The following is a 22177-nucleotide window of genomic DNA, read 5'->3' as shown; positions in this document are numbered from 1 at the left end:
TATGGGCTCTTAGACCTCAAAAAGCCGTTTCCAACTTATATCTGCCTTCTGCCTTCCATTTTTTAATACTCAGTCATTTCACAATCCAATTTGTCTAGTGCATAGAATATTTAGTCCTCTTCCAGGTACTTGAGCAACATCTGCATTGCATAAACTATCAGAGTTCCAGACAGACCAACAAGAGGAAAACTGAAATTTCCAGAGTCCAGATTGCTATATATCAAGGCTTACTGAGTAGGGATGTTTGATGGACAAGAAAGCTGATGGTTCATTTGTCTATGAAACATCCTGTTCCACCTGAAGTTGAATTCTTTGTGATATCAAACCCCACTTGGTTGACATGCATCCTTGCTTAGATTCCAGAATGCCAGAAAGTATCCTAGTCTACACCAACTGCTCGTTTATTTATTTATTTACAGTATTTATATTCCGCCCTTCTCATCCCGAAGGGGACTCAGGGCGGATTACAATGAACATATATATGGCAAACATTCAATGCCATCAGACAAACAACATACAGCATAGACACACAAAGACAATTTTAACATTTCCAGCTTCATGAGGGTATGCTCGATTCCGGCCACAGGGGGAGCTGTTGCTTCATCATCCACAAGTGCTGTACTTCCTCATTCCTTTCCAAGTGCTGCTGGCAGTTTTTATGGGGTTGTAAATTAGCTAAATTAGTCTCCCCCGCATAAAGGTACCTAAATTTCCTAATTGACAGATGCAACTGTCTTTCGGGCTGCTTAGGTAAACAGCAAGCCGGGCTATTTAATGGTCAGGGGCTTAACCTGACCCTCGGTCAGTAGTGATTTATTGCAGCTATTTACTAGCCAGCTGTGCCACAGCACCACAGGAAATAATCTATGTAGGTTGCACAGTGTGAATGCTGCAAAGGGGTTATTCATAAAACAGGTATGAACACCTGTGGTCCCTTTAGAGTTTACTAGACTGCAGATTTCATCCTTAGCCATTTCAGAGGAATCATAGGAACTTTGGTCCACAAACCTCTGGAGGGCATCAGTTGCCCACTTGATTCTGGAAGTTCATGATCTTGGGGTGTCACTGGAAGCACTTGAGGTACTTGAGAAGTTCAGACCTTTCAAAACACACATAAAATAGTGCAGTATCTGTTCTCTCTAAAGGAACATGGCCATACAGCCCAGAAAACTCACAGCAACCCAGTGATTCTGGCCATGAAAGCCTTTGACAACACATTGAACAAAAATAGCTTGGGTAGTTTTCAGTCCTCTGGAAAGTTGCACGTTGGTGTACTGCAATGTATTGTACATGGGATGCAATGTAGTTCCAAGTACAGTTACATGTTTGCTACTGATCTGGACTAGGCACGACTATTATTTTGTGGCTCACAGTCTTAGTTCCTGCCAGACTTACTGCTCAGTCTAAATTCATTTTTAAAAATGGTGCCTGCATCATTGAAGCCCAACATTGATTTTTTTTGTGTCAGGAGCAACTTGAGAAACTGCAAGTCGCTTCTGGTGTGAATTGGCTGTCTGCAAGGACGTTGCCCAGGGGACTCCCGGATATTCAATATTTTTACCATCCTTGTGAGAGGCCTCTTTCATGTCCCCGCATGGGGAGCTGGAGCTGACAGAGGGAGCTCATCCATACTGTCCCCAGATTCGAACTGGCAACCTTCAGGTCAGCAACCCAACCTTTAAGTCAGCAATCCAGCCATCACAAGGGTTTAACCCATTGCGCCACTGGGGGCAACATAGATGAGATTCAAGTACTTGTTGGACTGCCTTGAAGGCAATCTTTCAGTTTGTCACCTGATTCTTTTCTCTAGGCGCTTCTGTTTTCAGAGGAAAGCAGCTGGAAAACAGAGATTTTGGGTTGTGACTCTGAGCCTAGATGATTTTTTTTCTAGTAGGTTTTATTTACTCCCTGATGCAGGGCAAAATAAATGTCCTTTCTCTTTTCCCAGGACTTTCAGGTGTTTCAAAACCATTGTGTGATTTTTGTGGTATTGAATCTGTAGGGTCTACTGTTACTCAAGACTTTGGATGCTTTGTTTATCTTTTTTTGAAGAGCCATGCTCTTTTGCATTGAAGATGCAGAATATGCAGTTAGCACAAGCACATCCGTGGTGTTAGACAAAGAAATTTGTCTCTGTTTATTAATTAGGACAGCATGTTAATAGATGGTGCATAGTTATACATGCTAATAGATCATGTGTAGGCCTGTGACATTCATATAGGGCATAGCAGATCTATGTTTACCGGTTTAAAAATTGGAACCCCTGGCTAAGATTGGTATAGGCACATCTAGGAATAATGATAAAAGTAACTTTGGCAGGCATTTACCAGCATACCTATTGCTTCTGGGGCAGGCATGGTTAATTAGTGTAGCCCTCTGAGGTCAGCAGCTGTCAACTTAAATGTATTATCTGAGTTGTGAGCTCCGCTTGATGGCAATATAGATTAAATGCCAAAAGCCTCTTCACTGTTAGGGGAGGTTGCTAAGGTTAGAGCAGGAGATGGGAGTTCAGGCGGAGTTCTGAGTTTGGTAATTTTTCTTTACAAAACAATAAAACAGGTTTTTTTCTCAAAAAAGAAAAATTCAACAAAGACATTCCTGAGCAAAAGGCCTTGTTTGCCAAGTCAGTGCCTTGGGGCTGTTTTTCCAAGTGAATTACAGTCCTTTTGTAAAGGGAGTTTCGAATGCAAACATTGACAGGCTGTCTTCTCTAGTGGGTGCTGCTGTTCTTCTGACAGTTCATCAGCCAAACCCCTGACCCTACAACCCTTAATCATCCTTGCTTGTCAGTGATATAATTGCACATTTACCTCGTATTCCCCCTCCCCATTCCTTTCACGGGCTCACAATAGTGGATCTGAAATACAAAATGTAAATGAAGGACCCAGACTAATTTTTGGGCCTTCGTTCGGGTGGATGGGGCTTGCCTCCTCTTCCTCCTCACGCTTTGTCTCTGAATGCAACCGGTGAAGGCTTTCAGGAACTGGGATGCCTTCAGTGAAGCCGGAGAGGCTGACGTCATTATGTTATTGATTCAGGGATTTCAGCTTCAGTCACAGGTTGTGAATGAGCATCAGGCAGATTTGTTCAGGCGGAGGCAGATAGGGACACAAGAACAAATGGATTTTAAAAAAGGGGAAAAGAATCTGACGTGAGTCAGTTTTAGATCAGGTGATATATTCTAGACATTCATTCTTAAAATATGTCTCCATAAGAGATTCCCAAAAATGACAGCACATCAATGGGAATGTAGTGGAGACGCAGTGGCGCCAAAAGATTAAACCCTTGTATGGTCTGAAGTGCTGCGAGATGGGGTGAGCTCCCTTCTGTCAGCCCCAGCTTCCTATACAGGGACATGAGAGAAGCCTCCCACAGGATGGTAACGCATCTGGGCATCCCCTGGGCAACAGTCTTTGTAAACAGCCAATTCTCACACCAGAAGCGACTTGCAGTATGGTCTCAATTTACTTTTGATACAATTTTTAAAAAGGGAAAGCAATGTTCTATCTGATCTCTCCTTGCTGTTCCTTCTTCGCTTCCTGGAAATTCAGGAGAGGAATCTTACATTACATTGCATTGTTCAAAACACCCATCTATTTGGATGTGGTATTAAATATTGTTAATAAATAATAATAAAATAAATCAAACTTTATTTATATACTGCTCCATTTCTTTGAGAGGACTCGGGGCAGTTTCCGCTGTTAGTCCCAGCTTTTGCCAACCTAGAAGTTCAAAAACATGCAAATGTGAGTAGATCAATGTGGCAGTCATGCCTACCACATGGCCTTGGAGGTGTCTATGGACAACGCCAGTGCTTCAGCTTAGAAATGGAGATGAGCAACAACCCCAGAGTCGGACACAACTAGACTTCATGCCAGGGGAAAACCTTTACCTTTACCTTATTAAAAATTGTAATCAGAGCTTGGACTGGTAGCATGGCAACTGGGGAAAATTATTTTGTGAGTTGTAGTAAAAAACCAACTTTTTCAGACTTCTAATATTTGTGGAGCATCCATCAAACAAATGAGTTGCAGCTTCATTCTATGTGTGTGTTCACTTGGTGTGGCACAGCTTGATAATGTCTTCATTGTATAGGAGGCGGATTTATTTTAATCTAAGAATGTACAGAGCTTTTTTGATCTGCTGAGGGTCCTGGCATGGTGTGTGGTGTGTCAAAGACAGTGGGATTCCCTTATGGCACAGAGATAATTTCCTTTCATGAAGAGGCTCTTGCTTTCATACCACAATCCCAGCCCCAGCAATTATACTGGCACCAAAAGAGTTGTTGTAGACAACAAATTCTATAACTTTGTATTCAGTACTTACAAACGCAGCTAGGTCACAGTGTAAGTGACCCCAGGAATTCCCCCAAGTGCATAACATGTGTTGTTTTTATCACTCCTAGATTTAAAAGGGCTAAAGGAAGGAGACTTTGAGCCCTGGGTGTAGTTTTCTTGCTCAGTGCTTTCTTGTAGTGACTTGAGTTGCGTGCTTCAGGAACAAAAGATTCGGGATTGACTGCTGCCATAAATGTGTGTGTGTGTGTGTGTGTGTACACACACACACACACACACACATCTCACCATCTGCATTTTTTGTCTCTTGGCTCTTTTTAGCCCAAAAGAAAAAGCCCACATACATGAGTAGTGATAATCAGTTGATCTTTCTGCATATCTTCCTCCTTCAGTGGTCCATGTGAAATGGCAGGAATAGAGGTAGCAAGAGGACAAAAGTGGAAATATTCAGAAATGAACAAGATGGCATCAATGACTGTTTAATATGTAAAAAGTTCACAGCTTGAGTCTGGCTTTGCCTGGGAACTAGGTGTGGGTAAGTCAATTTGCAGACGAGATCAAAGTCCAGTTTTGCGGACGTGTCAGAAAGATAGGCTTACAGAACTCATTACAGCTGGTGGGATTCAGACTCCTCAGCGCTAGTCTAGACACAACAGGAGCAGGCCTGCATATTTTGCTTGCTTGTCTGTTGTGTCAACTTGTAAGGCTGGAAAAATAATGGGAAAGAGAGGAGGGGTTGACTTACCTTCTATGTTATATCACTTTAAATCAGTGGTTCCAACCTGAACTAAAGTATGGTCTGTGGCCTCACTATTACTACACCGTTGCAACAAGAGCAACTAGTCTTGCAAAAGTCTCTTATAAAGTCAAGGCAATGGGGATGATGGAAGGGGAGAGGCTGACTACCCACAAAAGACACAACAACAAGCCTCCTGACTACTGCTTCTCCTCCTCCTACCTCCCCCAGAGCAGAGCCATTCCATGTAGCACCTGGAAGCGGGGGTGCCTTGGTGTCTTTGTTTTAAGACCTGTTCCTGGGGTTATTTGGGGTGCTGATTCAGAAAATTGCATTGAATAGACCACATCAGCTCCAGATTATTAAATATAGTTTTCTGTGGGTGAGCAGATGGTGACTACTGGATTGCATATGTTCTGTATCAGAAACTAGAGCTGATGTTATATAACCAATGCAGTTTTCTTAATCTGCACCCGAAATAACCAAACCGAATCTAAAACTTGACCAAAAACCGATTCGTAACTCTTTTGGTACTAATGTTGGAGAGTGGTCCTTGGTCAAAGTGGTCCCTGGTCAAAAAAAGGTTGGGAACCACTGCTTTAAATCTTTTGCTGATGGATCAACTAATGGACCAACTGAGCTCACTTAATGGTTTCAGGACTGAGTTTGGAGGAATAACAGATCAAGCAGCAGAGATTAGGAAGAGAAAGAATTGGTGCTCTTCCCCATATGTTCCTTTTCATAAAAATAATTGATCTATCTCACCCCAATTTACATGTGGACAGGACAAAACTATGGGCGGCAGCCACATCCTGTCCAGTTTTTTAGAGTGATGGCTGTTTCATTCAAAGGTTGTAACTCTTTGTATCTAAAGATGAACTAGCAATCAGGAGTTATATCGGGATAATCTTAAAACTGGGTTGGTTGAATTATACTATTGAATGTATTCATATTACTCAATTATAGCATCATATTCTACTTCCAACCACTGTGTTTTCAACTGATGGAATCCTGGGGTAGCATTTAAAATTCTCTAGTGCATCACCAAACTACAAAGCTGGGACTCCATAGGATGTAACTGTGGCAGTTAAAGCAGAATATAGGGCTGTCTAGTGCTCAGAGAGTGTGACTGGCCCAAATTTACCTGTTGCATTTTATGATTTAGTGGGGATTAGCCCCTAGACTTAATAATAATGATAACAACAACAACAACATTATTAATAACATAATAACAGCAGCAGCAGCAGCAACAACTCTTTATTTATAATCCTCCCTCTCCCCGAGGGGACTTCATAAATCAAATCCTCTAATCACTATACAGTACAATAGCTAAAAGTTAAAAAAAGAGTGGATGCCAACATCAGTATAGGAGGTAAAAGAAAAATGCAAGTAGTAATGCTTGAAGGTGCCTTCTGAGTTGAGCTGCCTTTACCATGCATTGGCACTGCCTTTCCAAGTTTTTCTGCTACTAGATTTCCCTTTTCCAGCATAATGCAGGGTATACCAGAGAGACCCACATGGGTGTTATATCATCATTTGGTACCGAGTTAAGATGTCTCTCAACTCCTAAGCATGTGATTGGTTGATTTAAAAAAAAAAATAGTCTTAGGCTGATGGATTATCTCAATAATGTGTACTTTGGGAGCATGTTTTATATTATATATTGTTTTTCGAAAAATGTTTGGATGTTATAGTTTGGAGAAACTGCAGGTCTTTTTTAAAGGAAAAGAAAGACATCCAAAAAATTGAGCTATACAATGAGCCACACAAAAGCTAAACATTTCAGGAATCCTGAAAAAAAAAATTCATGTGCTGAATATTGTCCGTTTGTTTTCTAACAAATCATCCTATTTGTGACTAGAAATGGCTCTTATCCCAGGCTAGCAATAAAAATTGGCATCACTGTCTGTCTGCAGAGCATAACTGGGTATCTCAACATGGAGTCGAGTGATGAGAACCTTCTAGACCTCTTCCTTGCTGTTTCAGCCTATATGTTCATCCTCCTCTTGCTGTGGCAAAGATAATGGTGGTTGTATGAAAGTGGAGCAAGAGAATGCCACTAATTATTTGGCTAGTGAGTCTTCTACCTGGTAAGCAAGCAGGTGTAGCAATGTTGAGGGAAGAGGAAAAATGGCATCAGCAGATGGCAGCTAGGCTGGTGAGAAAATACTCCCAAAAAAGGTATCTTGCCCACGAGTCCTCCGAAGCCAAAGCTAGTGCTGATTATCATAGAATACCTAGAGCACTATTAACTATGGAAAATTGGTGTATTTACTTTTCCTGTAATATATGGGTCAGTTAATCACTTGATCAATTTCCATGAGCGCATGAAATTAGGCGCCTTTGTAAAATTATTTACCAAAGTCTGTGTAGAACCAACTGGATTCCCCCATTGCCCTTTCACTCCTTTTCTTGCTGCTTCATTTTTTAAAAATTTGCAGTCTGCAACCTAAAGCAATTCAGCAAAGAGAACTGTGTTGTGTAATATTATTTTAACAATGACATTATAGAATGTGAAGTTCTTCCATTACATTTCCAGGTAAAAATACAGCCAGTTCATCTTTCTATCTCTTTCTGTCTTGGAGCTAAATTATACTAATAGGTAATATGATGGATTATCCATCTAATATCAACATGTGAAGATGGCTACTACAGATTCACAGGTGTATTGTGTGACATTGACAACACAAAATATGGGAGGATATTTTGTTGCTGCTGGGCATGGGTCAGTGAGCAGCTGGGACCTTTGAAAAACCTAGAAGGTACAGTGTCTCCACTGATGATGGAAAACGTTGCAAACAATCTTAGAAATGTGGCTGCAGTAATTGAAGTAAACTATGGAATTCTTTGTGCAAAATTTCCCAAACAAACCAGGAAGTAGGTCATTAATATAAGAATTTACAACAGGGGAAATAATACTTGTATTTTGAGTGTTGAATTTTGAAGATAGTAAGTTGTTGTTTTTTCTTATATACCACAATACAAATTTATACAAAAAACTAATATAAGAATACACTTAGCATCTCACTTGTTCAAATGCCCTACTGATATTCCAAGCTTCCTTGTGTTGTTAGGAAACAGCAAAGCAGGAAGAAGCTATTGCATCAAAATTTGCAGCACAAAAAGTGACTGCAATCTTCTACTTTTTGTTGTTGTTGCATATTTTGGATATAGGAACATACTCAGGATGCCTATATCTGAATATGTAGATATTTGTACTAGTTCATATTGTTGAGGCAAGAAACAAAAAGGTGTCCTCAACATTTTGGGGCCTCTGGTTACACTTGGAATTTTTGAGAAAGACCTATTTCAAAGTGGCTGCTATGGAGAACTGCAATATGACAGTACTTTAGGCTGTGACGAATCTCCGATTTCAAAGGATGTAGAATTAGTGACTCCAAAAAAAAGCAACTTGTAGAAGAACTTTGGTTAGAAGGCAGGAGGAAAACATGAACCCTGAAAAACAAATCCGTTACTTCTAATCCTTCAAGTACTTTCTAAAGTGATGTCTCAAAATAATCTCATATATATATATTTCTTATCATTACCCAAATAAGCCTTCCCTTCCCTGTATTGTCGAAGGCTTTCATGGCCGGAATCACTGGGTTGCTGTGAGTCTTTCAGGCTGTATGGCCATACCTCGTAACCTCTAAGGATGCCTGCCACAGATGTGGGCGAAACGTCAGAAGAGAAAGCTTCTGGAACGTGGCCATACAGCCCGAAAGACTCACAGCAACCCTTGCCTTCTCTGTTTTTCCTTCTATCTGCCATGATGTGCCTTGTCATCTACCTCTAATAGTTACCTTCCCTTCTCAGTTCTTCTCTCAGTTAATATGTCCTTCTTCTAATTGCACCCATTATTCCCTCCTTCCCTCTTTTCTGAATCTAATCACAAATCTAGAGTAGTTGGTGGGACTGAGCAGACAGTATGAATGAGTGTGAACAGAAAAGTGAAGCCTGACAGTCACTTAATTTACAGCCCAGATATGAAGGCAGCAGAGAGCCTGGATTTCATGGTGCTCCAACATTGGATTCTAGCTGGCCATGTTTGGATGAATATGGATGAACGTCAGTTACTGATGAAATGAGGGATGATATACCTAATGGAACTGATGTCAGACAACTATCTGGAGAAAGGTCACTTTAATTTCATGAGATATCACTGATGTCTATGGCTTTTCTTTCACAGACGAGCTCACCTCCGCCTGTGCCTAGAACGTTTAAAAGTCCTGATACCATTGGGACCTGACTGCACCAGACACACGACCCTGGGGCTGCTTAACAAAGCCAAAGCACATATCAAGGTAAAAAAACAACAATATCTTGCCAGTTTTTTCTACTACCTGTCAATTGGCATAGCTCTGTGCTTGAGCTTCAATCATCCGGAAGGCATAATTGTGCTATGCTGCTGAATTAAAGACCCATAACTACCCTGCTTTGTAGAGTTTGTATCACCTGACTGCATAGGATTGCTGCCTTAGTTTGGTCCATAAGCAGATTTGATAACTATAGATTGTTGATCTAGCAATCCAGAGTATCAGTCCTGAAATTCTTACCCTTTAATTTTAAAGATATCTTTTATTTGTGACAGTATTCCATAAAATTTAATATCAATGTCCTATCAAGAATTCCTTCATCAATGACATTGAATGGAACACATTATGACAGACTCATCAGTTTGCAAGTCATTAGGCTCAGTCCAACTGAAAAATATGTTTTGTGTAAAACTCATTTTCTTTTTATTTGTTTTTTTTGTGAGATTGCACCCATTGTGTTCCTGTGATCTTAAGACTAACCAGACAACACAAAACAGACATAATCATGATCTTCATATTTCACACTAGACCAGTAGTTCTCAACCTGTGGGTCCGCGGGTGTTTTGGCCTACAACACCCAAGCATCCCAGGCAGTTTATCAGCTGTTAGGATTTCTGGGAGTTGAAGGTCAAAACATCTGGGGACCCACAGGTTGGGAACCACTGCACTAGACCCTTGCTTGTGTGCAAGAGCTGTAGGCTGAGGTCTTTTTTCCTTTTAGCTCTTTTTTCCCTTTTCCCTGATTTTTTATTCCGATATTTCATTAACTACGACCAAGATCAGCAGGATTTGAAATTACCCAAATGTTGGTAATGGAGTATTTAATTTTAATGTTTCAATTGCCCTCCACATTTGCGACTGAAATTTTGATTATCCATGGATTTGATTAATATGTTATCTCTGGGAATTTCTAAATCCTCCAGGTTGATCCCGTGATCAGCTTTTGGCATAAAGTGATCCTAGAGTTGCCCAAGAAGATCTAGGGATTCATACAGAGGTGTTCTTTCAGGTTTTAAAAAGCTGTTTATTTCTGGAGTGCAAAGATCCTGCACTCCTAACCCCAGGAAAAGTGGAGGGTCTATTGTAAATATATGTACATACATATAAGGAGCCCTCTGTCATGCAGTGGGCTAAACCGCTGAGCTGCTGAACTTGCTGACCAAAAGGTCAGTAGTTCGAATCTGGAGAGTGGGATGAGCTCCCGCTGTAAGCACCAGCTTCTGCCAACCTAGCAGTTCAGAAACATGCAATGTGAGATCAACATGCAATAGGTACCACTTTGGTGGGAAGATAACGGTGCTCCATGCAGTCATGCCAGCCACATGACCTTGGAGGTGTCTACAGACAACGCCGGCTCTTCGGCTTAGAAATGGAGATAAGCAGCAACCCACAGAGTCGGACACGACTAGACTTAACGTCAGGGGAAAACATTTACCTTTATTTAAACATATATATGAACAAGAGAATGAAGTTGTGTAGAATGATGTGCCTTGCTAGTGGTGTGATTTGGAAATTGTGCCTCCCAGAGGCATTATGTAGAACGTTGATTATATATTGGATATTTTTGATGGAAGAAGAACTGAAACTAAGTACAGTAGAGTCTCACTTATCCAACATTCGCTTATCCAACATTCTGGATTATCCAACGCAGTTTGCCTCCCGCCCCAATCCACAGCTGTTTCTCTAGGCAGCAAGGATTGAACTGTTTATGGATTTAATTTCTGACAATGTTTCTACTGTAAGTTCATTTTATGCAATTCTATCTTTATTTGTAGTCAATTTGTTAGTAGCCAATGTTTTTGTAGTCAATGTTTTTAATATACTGCAATGTTTTGGTACAGTAATTACTACATAACGTTCCCGTGTTTTGGACTGCTTTTTCTGTCGATTTGTTGTAAAACATGATTTTTTGTGCGTAATTTGTAAAATCATAACGTAATTTAATAGGCGTTTCATTGATCCCTCCATATTATCCAACATTTTCGCTTATCCAACATTCTGCTGGCCCGTTTACGTTGGATAAGTGAGACTCTATTGTAGTTAATTTTTCTAGGATGCTTATTTGACAATTTCCTTTTGAAATCAGTATAAAACACATGCTGTATCCAAGATACCTACAGCATATTAAGGAGAGGCAAATTTGCTCAATTTAATGTAAGGAGTAGGAGAGACAACAGTTGTAGTATTGGATGATACCTGTTCAGGCCTATTTCAGTTCACAAAGACTTGAAAAAGAAGCTGCTTTTTATCAAAGTCTTTTTCTAGTCCCTTGCTCCACAACTATAGAGCAATTATCACCCAATATGTATGAATCCACATAAGCCAAGAAAGGATGTGTGGAAACTGATGGCCAGGTTACAAAATGTAAAACTGCAATGGAAGAGCATGTGCCGTAGTCAGTTGCAAAAGACAAGGGAGCCAGACTGTTTATTGCAGCCCAGCAGCAGGTGCCCCGTCTGCAGCGTTTCTGACTCCTCTCCTGGCGGCTGGCTTTCACAAAGGGTTAGTGCCAGGCTCACAGGGATCAGGATGTGCTTAAACACACTGGAACAGCTCAGGCTTAGCAAGGGAGGGGAACCCTGCTTGTTTAAATGGACGGCATTAGCCTGAGATGACTTTGGAGTTATGCAACATGCTGGCCATCAGGAAGCCCTGTGCATTGGCCTGGTAAGATTTCCCAGCTGCGATCAAAGAAGTCTGCAGCAGATTACATAAACCCCAGCTCAAACGGGAAACTGCTTTGAAGAAATACCTAATAAACCAAATTGACACGGGTGTTCCAGCCTTTTTATTCCTAATGCCTTTTCCATGTAAATAATCTGAACAAGGTCTGCAAGTTTCTACGTTAAGAAACGATGGGAGGGAACTGGCAATGCATCTCATGTTAATTAAGCACTTTGCTCAAGCTCCCCTTGACTTCCCCATCTTTTTTTGTTACGAAAATCCTGTCCAAGGCACATGCAAATGTTTTGGAAGGGGGAAGAGGGGGTGTCACTGGGAGGTTGATATGGTGCCACAGTGGGAGCATAGATTTGTTTCAGATGTTAGTAAATGAGCAGGGATTTTTTTTCTCAAATCACACAATGTTTCTGCATAGCCTAAGGGGCCATGCAAAAAAAAATTGCTAAGGAAATCCTGAAAGCAAGCAGTGACTGGTTGTGCTTTTGCCCTGGCAGAAACTTGAAGATGCAGACCGGAGAAGCCAGCACCAGCTTGAGAACCTGGAAAGAGAGCAGAGGTTCTTGAAGCGGAGATTGGAGCAGCTGCAGGGCTCTCAGGACATTGAGCGAATACGAATGGACAGCACTGGATCAACCATTTCCTCAGATCGCTCTGATTCAGAGCGGGGTCGGTATTGGTTCTGTGGTCTTGATGTTACCATTGTTGTGTTGAGCTAAGCAAGCAAAGTGTTTCACTCTTCTATCCAGCCAATCCTTCTTCTCACCATAGACTCTCCACACTGCCCTTATATCTCAGGATCTGGTCTCAGATTATCTGCTTTAAAGTGGATTATATGAGTCTCCACTGCCAGATAATCTGGGATAAACAGATAATCTGAGATCAGATCCTGGGATACAGGGGCAATGTGGAAGGGGCCCCCAAGTGTCTTTTGATTAAATATTGCTAACATTTTTCCTATATTCATAGATGGAGTCAGATAAGGATGGCTTCAAGTATCATCAGAATTTAGAAAAGTTATTATTTTGGGCTATAAATCCCAAAATCCCTCAGGCGCTGTTGTCCAAAATCCATGCCACTCAGCTAGAGGACCACATCTGTTTAATACTATCTTTTGATTCTCCAACCTAAAACAGAGGGTGCTTACAAATATAACTAAACTAAAATTGCAACTATAGTTAACAAAACTATACTGAAAAACTATACAAACACATCACACAATAAAAAATACAAAGGTTGGAAAGATGACTTTCCAGCTAATGCTTATAGTGATCGACCAGTATTTATTCTCCTTCCTCTAGCTATATACCTTAAATTTCTACATAGTATTTAATTCTCCTATTCTTCAAATCCTCATTCTGATAATCCCCACCAATGTTCCCTTTCAAAAGCAAAAGCAAACCAAAATACTTACTGGTTCTTGGTCTTTAATGAAATTATGTATGACCTTAATTAAAGTCGAGTTTGTCAATTTCTGAAAAATCACAATTTTATGGGCCAATCTTTTTGGGACTGAGCAGCTTTTAAAGGAATCCTGTTGTATAATTTATAGCAGTTTTTATTGTGGCCCCCTATGATGAGTGCTTTATATCATCACTTTTTGTGTTTTATTTGTGCAGAATCTTGGGAAAGCATTGCCTCAAAAGACAGTGTAGAAATATTTTTAAAAAAATAGAATAATCATATGCATTTGCACCTTCATTGTAGCTATAAGCTATAAAGCCCATCTTATAAATCTCTGAAACTCATATATCTTACAGATACCTGTTTGGGTATAATTGGCACCAAAGTTGTTTAAAAAGGAAAGAGATGCACTAATGGTCTTATGCATAAAAGACATTTACAATTCCTATCATGTGGCACATTGTGGGACTGGGAAACAGCTTGGCCAGTTAACACAATTAAACCTGACCCTTCTTTTTGAATAAAAGCTAGCATGTAAATATGAGCTCCTTTGGAATGATAAAAAGGATTGTAAAACACCACGACCCAAATAATTATGTACGTGCAGGTGCAAAAAGTAGTAATTGGCTGAGGGTGGAGAGATGAATGAGCAGATGATAAATTCCTGATGTTTTGGGATGAAATGCTCGCAACTCAGAAGTTGATCTTGTTCAACCTGAAATACCCTGATTAATTCACGCTTCTAGGCTGAATTCCCGTATCTGATATAACTGGTTAGTTTTGCTCCAATTTTTGCTTGCTTTAGCAACCTTCATCAATACTTAGATGGCATGGTGTTCAAGAGCTAAATTTGTTTTATACCTGGTTAAAAATTCTAATTTTGCATCGACACTAGCGCTAGTCCTTACTGCATGTGTGGGATGTTTTAAACTGGTTGAGTCAGTCTCTGATTCAAGTGGTCTTCCAATTGATGTGACTAAATATGCTCTTAAAGGTTTAAATAATGTCTGTTTTTCTCTTGCCAAGAGCAGAGGTGGGAACCATCCTGCCCGACTTACACCTGCAACTTGACTTTACTATGGTCCAATAGTAACTGGAGGGCTACACGATTCCCACTTCTGTTCTAGAATCCACAACAATAACTCTTAAGTTTAAAATCTATTATTCTAGGGAAGCAAGCCAATTAAAACCTGTAATAATCAATAATGTTATACTGTACTTCCTTGGCTTCTATCCCATTATAAGATCTTGTTTGGAAATGTTCCCTGCCTCTTTGATATGGAGGATCTTGTCCCATTATGTACATAACTAGCATGGCTAAGATCTTTACTGTCTCCCACCTCCATCTATGCCTCTGGTGTACCCATGTGGTCCCTAGTGTAGGTTAGTGGGGACAACCCATCCAGTAATTTCTTCCACAGTAGATATCGACCTGAAGTCTTCTGTCCCATCAAGAGATCTTGACATATTCTCCCATTAAAGCCTCCTGATTTGGCACCAACATTAGAATCCCCCTCTTGTCATGAGCCTTGTCACTAATGCTGCCCACTTGCCTTTTTTTTTTTTTTTGCAGAAGAAATCGAAGTGGATGTGGAAAGCACAGAGTTCTCCCATGGAGATGTGGATGATATCAGCACAACCAGTACAAGTGACATTGATGACCACAGCAGCTTACAGAGCATTGGGAGTGATGAGGGTTACTCCAGCGCTAGTGTCAAGCTCTCCTTCACTTCCTAGAGCATGGTGCTAGGGGCAGTACAGCTGGTTTCTTTGGGGCAATTGACGTTCACCTGGCAGAGCTCTTAAGACACAGTATTTTTCCTTCTCCAAACTACACTTCAACAGCTAAGCTTGGAAAGATGCAACTCTAGAATAGCTCCATGGGTCCACAAGAGGGTGGGAACCTAATTGGATAGGCAACCAATCTCCACACTGTCACAGTCCCAAAATCCTGACTTAGTGCTAAACACATAACTATTCTGAAGTCAGAGACAGCACTCCAGTTGTGTACTGCTGGACTGAAATTAGTCCATGTATAATGGATAGCTTTGCTTAGAAACTATTTCATTGGACATGGGATCTTGGCTATTGGATTAATTTGTCAAAACTCCTTTCTTGATTTGTCACAGCTCCAGAGAAATTATCCCCACAGTTGACCATTTTTCCATTGTCCCATGGAAATGGTGCTAATAAGAAAGAAGTTTGTCCAATATCGATAATAGAGCACACATGGGATAGCTGTGTGTCTGTTCCACATTTTGGAACAAAAGTAGCCAAGGTGATCATAGTTTATTGGATCAGCCTCTCCCGATGAGTTTGCACAATATCCTGAACTACAGAGCTCCAGGCTCTTTAAAATGCTGTCTCGCAATTTAAGAATTTTTCTTTTTTTTAAAAAAAAAAAAACCTATGAAGTTGGACAGTTTTTGTGTACTCTCACCAGCAGAAGCTAGTCCAATCAGCGCCTTCTACCCTTTGGGTTTCTCCAGCCAACTTTGATCTGTACGTACCTAAGAAATAAAGTAAAAGTGAAAAGCTCTGCTCATGCCCTGTGAAAAGAGTTGAGGAGCTGCAAATCTGGAAGCAATTCTCATTCAGTGCAACTTTCTGCTGGACATTGTTTTAAGGCAAGAGCTTGGCCCGCATGATTTTAGCACTAGCGTATTGAGCTGTAAAATACCAGCACGACCAGCTCTCCGGATTCAATGGCTACAGCAGTTAACTCCTTACTAGAATGATGCTCCTGATGCAGAGGCAGACAGACAGAAGCCGGTGAAAGATGGAGATGATGAAGATGATGGGGATGCGCAGGAAAGGCACAGCCTCCATTCTGAGCCACAATTATCTTTTCTTCTTTATTTTTTCTTTTGCAAATTATTTTGATAAATGTTTGTAAAAGTTGTTTGGGTGAGAGAATCTACATGCGACAATGTCTTTTTAGAACTTTGAGGCATTATTCTGCAAATGTCTTTTATAATTGACACCAACCAATGGAAAGGGACCTGCTTTTCTGCTGCCAGGCACAAAAGAAACAGGGACTCTCCTCAGGCTCAATGGCTCTTCCTTTTGGTTTCCTTTCTGGACTTCCTTTCTCACTTGGATCCTTCCCATAGTCTTGGGTCCATAGTTAACACAAAGCACGTGTCTCATTGTAACAGCTGGCCAGCAGTTGGTCCCCAGTGGGATATCTTCATCCCCACCTGAGAGGAACGCTTGCTCTTGTCTTGCTGTTAACAAGAAAAAGATTGTATCCAATGTTTTTATCATATTTTTTCCCTTCAAGATGAGCTTTCTAACCTGCACTTTGAGGTCTTTGCTTTTCCTTTAAGCTTTTTAACCACAAGGATTCTTATTAATGTTCCTTTACCACATTTAAACTTTACTGTTTCATATTTTTAGAGACCTCATTTATGACACTTGTTTGAAACTTTTAAGTAATTTGTCTACCCTTCCCCCATTATTAAGGGACAAAAAAGAAGGAAAAAAAAGAAAAGAAAAATGTTTTATGAAGTTCATAACTTATTGCTGATTATAATTACTGGGTTGTTAATTTCAGTCCTGTAGATTTTTAATTTTATTGTTTTTAGATAGGGCTGGGCAACAAAAAATTAAAAAGACAAAATAATTAAAAAAACAAGGTAACCTCATTTAGCTGTGCAGTGGAATTGTGTTTAAATGTTGGCATATGGTTCTGCTTATAGTAGCACTTTAACACCATTAAACATTTCTGTATTTGAAATGCACTGTGTTCTGCCATTTTGGTCACTCATGAGACTTTAGAATACCTATGTTATTTGTGCCTGGAATTATTCTTTAAAAACTAATTATTTTCCATGTGATTAGATGACCCCAAAGGACTTCTCACATAGATCTTGTCTCAATACTGATACGTTGTGTGTGCTTGAAACCCACATATTTATCCATTCAGCCCAAAGCTATTATTGTGTTATATAATAACAAAACACAGCTTTAGAACATGTTTCGTGAAATAGAACCATAATATCTCCAGGGCTATATAGTATGTTCCTAGCTGGGGTTTCTGTTCATTAAAGCCCGGATCCAGTTATTATACATCAATCTCCCCCTGTGACTATGTAACACTCTGGTTTGCTGCATGCGGTAATCTCTCCCTCTAGCGGTGGGACTAACAGCTCATTAGTTGTAGTGAATGGGAGATAAAACTTTCAACTGAACCAATAGGAACTCTTTTTTATGGTATTGAGGTCTGCTTAGCCCATAAATTTGCATGCGTGAAGCGACTGTGCCTTAGCACAATTCTATGAGACAGTCAGACTATCTGATGAAAACTCAAATGAACAAAATACATAGCATTGCGACTCATATTAGCAACCATAGTTAATTTCACGTTTCACAAAATCAGCCCATGTGAATGTGATTCAAACTGGCCTGTGAGTCAGGAGAGGACTCCACAGGCTCATATCGCAAAAGCACATGTTCTGTAAATAAAAACAGTTGTAGATGAGCAAGATAAAAAAGCTTTCTCAGGATAGACAATTCTGTGCTATATTGGATCATGTTCTGGTTCAGTTCTCAACTGTGTATGTGTTTTAAGTTTACGAGAGGATGGAATAAGAAGCAACAAGAACTTGGGAAGTTATTTCTTCAGAATGCAATTCCCAGAATCCCCAGCTGAACAGATATGCTAACTAGGGGCATCTGGGAACTATAGTCCAAAATACCTTCTAAGATCTAAACCAAATTCAACACCCTTCATACCTTTTACTTTATGATGGACATAACATTTGAATTGCTCCATTTATCAGTAAACTATCTATCAGTAAGCAATCGGGACCAAACTCTATGGGTGGCATGCTACCCATTCTGGGAAGAAATGTATCAGTGCAATCTACATTGAGTAGTGTTTTCTGTAGCAAATTAATGCTAGTTTAGTGCCTGAAAGTAGACCAAGCTTCTTTATAGCACCTAAGAGTTATATTCTGCTCTTCCAAGTGTTGATCATCACGAAAACAGCTTGTGATTTTGTATGCTTCTTACACTTGTGATAATTTCATTCCATTTCATCCCTGTACAAAAACATGGATGGCTGGTTCCACAGCAATCATGCATCTTTACTTTGGCATAAGTCCTACTATGTTCAGTGGGGCGTTCTCACAGATCAGTGAACATAGCTTTGTGGCCTTACGGCAAACTTCATTCCAGGTTAAATGCCCTTTGCTTCTAAAATGCAAGCAGTGGGAAAGGGGAGAAGAAAGGCTAGAACAGGATGCCATCTAGCAGACCAGAGAGGAAATTGTTTTTCCTCCACATATTATAGTCCTGAGAAAAATCCCCCACCTGAAGGTAGCATTTGCCTTGGTGCAAGCTTCAAAACTGTATATGCATCTTGGTTTCAACTCTCAGATGTACCACCAGATCTTCGTTCATGGAAGATGCATGTTCTAAAGGCTGATAGTTGTAAACCTATAATGAATCCACAATAGTATAGATATTTGATTAGAAATACGATGAACTGAACCAGAACGTTTTGCATGTAAATCATGCACTCAGTTTTGGAGCTGTAAATGCTTCTCCCAGTTTCCCTTCTAAATCTGAAAGAAGCAACTATACATTCAGTAATTGTATACTCGGGGGCACATTTTCCTCTCTGTTGTCTTGAGTGAAGCCACTGGATTCCATTTAACCTTGATTTTATACCCCATGGCAAAGCACTTCTGACTCCTTTCAGTTATAGAATAGTATGGCTTATGCTGATGGTATTGAGTTAATACAGACCATAACATGCAATGAATTGTAACTCAAGATCCTCAGAAACACAATTATCTTTGAGTCATCATTTTCATTTCAATCTTCATGCACTGAGGAGTTAGAAAATTCTGTGATTTTGATATACATGTACTTTTTTCATACTGCACAACAACTGAATACTGGGACTGATTACTAATGTTAAGGGGAGCAATGAAACAATCATCAAGGCAGCTTCGAAGAGCAGGGGCATCAGGTACCATGGTCCCTTCTCAAACCAAACCTTAGGAGACTCTGTTAGAAAGAAGTAGCAATAGCTGACGTCACTTTTCTCATTCTTCCACTTGCTCAGTGAACCTGTCCATCATCATACTGCTCTGGGTTAAAGATGTACACCTGATGTGACAGTATGCACAGGTTCCTTTAATTGTATGTAATGGTTGAACCATTAATAGAGAAGAAACCATGGAAAAGAATTCTTAGTGTTTCTTTGGAATGGTCTACTTTTCTTCTCTGCAGTGAAAATGCTCATAGAAAATCTCATTTATCTCATACTGAATGCTATGCAGTATTACTCAGTACAGTTGGTTCAACCGCAGGGTATTATTATTATTTAAAGATTTAAGAAATCTAAAGGTTCTTTTAAAAGGGGGTGTAGACTTATTAATAAACAGGGTAACAGACCGAAGTAACTGAAGTTACAGCACTCACTCATACCACACTTAAGCACTAAGTAAACTGCTCATGGTAACTTTGTTATGCTCACAATGCACTACTATGCATTTCTGATACATCATCTAGCATTCACATAGTTGCCATCTCTCCTCACAGCACTTCTTTATACATAATACAACTTAAGTTTCACAGCATTAAAAACTTCTACTGACTATGGTAGATCCTGCCTCCCTGAAAGAAAGCAAACTGGGCCAGAGATTTCAGGTCCTAGTTGCATGATCACTGGACACAGAAAAGGGCAAACTGTCAACCCAACTTTTAAGCAACCATTCAAAGATTCCTTGCAAGATCAGTTAGTAAGAAGCTAAAAGGAACATGTGCAGGATTTTGTGTTGGATACGACCACCAAACCTATTGCATTCATGCATCGTCCTTTAATGCATTTCCCATATTCTCTACATGTGACAGCTATACAGGGAAGGTAAATACTTAACAGTGAATAAGCAGGATTAAGCCCAACAACTGCAGTGGGACCAAAGGATACCTATCTTTATTCAGGGTGATGGAAGGTCCTTTTCCCTCAAGGGGCTTTTTCAGCTAAATTCAGTTATAAAGGCTCTGCTGCAAAAACAAACTTCATATAAGGAACAAAATTAAAATCTACAAGATATGGGCAGCACAGAATGGCTGAACAGCAATAAATCAAACAGGCAGTACTGTTTTTAGGGCACACTGCAAGTTACAGTTTTAGAACCAAGATGTCACTTTGTAATTGTTTCAACACACAGCAAATTTATGTATGTCGGGAAGCTAAAGGCCTGCCTTTCTACAGCCATTCCTATACTGACTTCAGCTGAACTGCTGTGGAAGAAAAAAAATTCTTCTGTATCAGAGAAGCTAACATTGCCAGTGAGAAGGGGTTGTTTTAATGCAGATGTGTTTATCACAAGTTAGCAGGATTTTTTCCTTGGCTACAAGAGATTAAACAATATCTGAATGAAGTACTTGTCAGGTGCAGCAAGGAAACACCTGGAATGTATAAAATGCCTTAGCTATTATTTTCAAAAAGTAATTAAAATTTAACCCAAATAGTTCAGGTTGAGTGCTTCTCTGGAAAATTTTCTGATGTTGCTTATGTTAAGATAAGCTATTTCCCCAATTCAGCATGTGACATGCTATGTGTATTGACTTGTTTCAAGCTCAGAAAAAGCAGCTTCTTTTTTCTATTGCAATTATTTCACCAGCCCAAGTGTCTGATACATTATGATGCTCTTGGATTTTAAAAGATTAGTCTTACTAAACTTCAGTATATAGCATCCAGCACAAGAAGAATGTAAAAGTTCTGGCATGGCAACTTAGCTTGATGATCCCAACGTGTTTTTCTCATTCCTTGTCTTTCGAAGCTTCTTTTGCTTTGCTATTTTAACAGAAAGGAAATCACTGAAATTGCAAGTTAACTTTCATATGTCTTAAGTTTGCAGCTATTCGCTATACTCCAACATAAAACACAGCTATTATATTCTGATGTAAAATAAATTTGTTGAAGATTTTTAAACGAAATAAGTACATTTTGTTTCTTTTATTGCATTAGCCAATATCTGATGCACAAACTAGGTATGTGCATTATCATTTTCCCAACTATACAGAAAAATACCGATCAATAATGTTTCAGCCTTCTCTGAATTGTGGATTTCCTTTGCAATTTGTATATTAAAAGGGAAACCGAATGTACAGTGCTTTGTTTCTATGTAGTTATCTGTACCAATCAAGGCATGAACTTGGAATTGGTAACTGTACCAATTCCAAGTTCAAACTATCCTTTGGCATATTTCCAAATATGTAGACAGCTTGGCACGAGCTTATTTTTTTAGAATTTTTCAGATCACTACTGTGTTTTTTTCCTGAAATGTGGTGCAGTTACTATATCGGTGCTGTAGCCAACTGCTACCTTGAAAAAGTAAGACACAAAACAAAAAATCCTAACCAATCTTTGACTGGTTCTCAGATTGAGTAGTGCCAGTCTTCTAAAAAAAACAAACGCTAAAAAAAAAAAACTGCTGAAATGCTGATCAGAGCTCTGTTTGTAATGATGCAGGGATGGTGCTGACAATGATGTTGCATTTTTCATCACTGTAAACATTCTTTTGTTTGTGGCCATCTATATTTCCTTGTTTAAAATATACAAATAAATTTTATGAAATTTTACTTCTAGTAAGACTGTTATCTTCCTCTTGTCCCACATCATAAACCTAAACTGCCAAAGAAGTTGCCACAAATACAATTGTGCGCTGAACACAGGTCATATTGCTGACTTTGTCTTCAAAGGGTGCAATAGTATGTTCCTTCTA

General features: G+C 39.7%; 1 protein-coding gene across 2 annotated transcripts in view; it reads left to right on the top strand.

Annotated features, from left to right (window-relative positions):
* mxi1 (MAX interactor 1, dimerization protein) overlaps nt 1-22034 on the top strand; it is a 114747-nt gene extending 92713 nt beyond the window's left edge. For both annotated transcript variants that reach the window (XM_062976268.1, XM_003218522.4), the window contains exons 4-6: nt 9221-9335; nt 12524-12695; nt 15004-22034. In XM_062976268.1, the coding sequence (XP_062832338.1) occupies nt 9221-9335; nt 12524-12695; nt 15004-15167 (451 nt within the window). In that variant the 3' untranslated portion in view covers nt 15168-22034. The remainder of the gene's footprint in view (nt 1-9220; nt 9336-12523; nt 12696-15003) is intronic.
* Nucleotides 22035-22177: the final 143 nt, after the last annotated feature.

Source organism: Anolis carolinensis, chromosome 3, assembly GCF_035594765.1.
Source record: "Anolis carolinensis isolate JA03-04 chromosome 3, rAnoCar3.1.pri, whole genome shotgun sequence".
Classification (NCBI taxonomy): domain Eukaryota; kingdom Metazoa; phylum Chordata; class Lepidosauria; order Squamata; family Dactyloidae; genus Anolis; species Anolis carolinensis.
The sequence above is the reverse complement of the archived record's forward strand: the minus strand, read 5'-3'. Positions and strand labels throughout refer to the sequence as shown.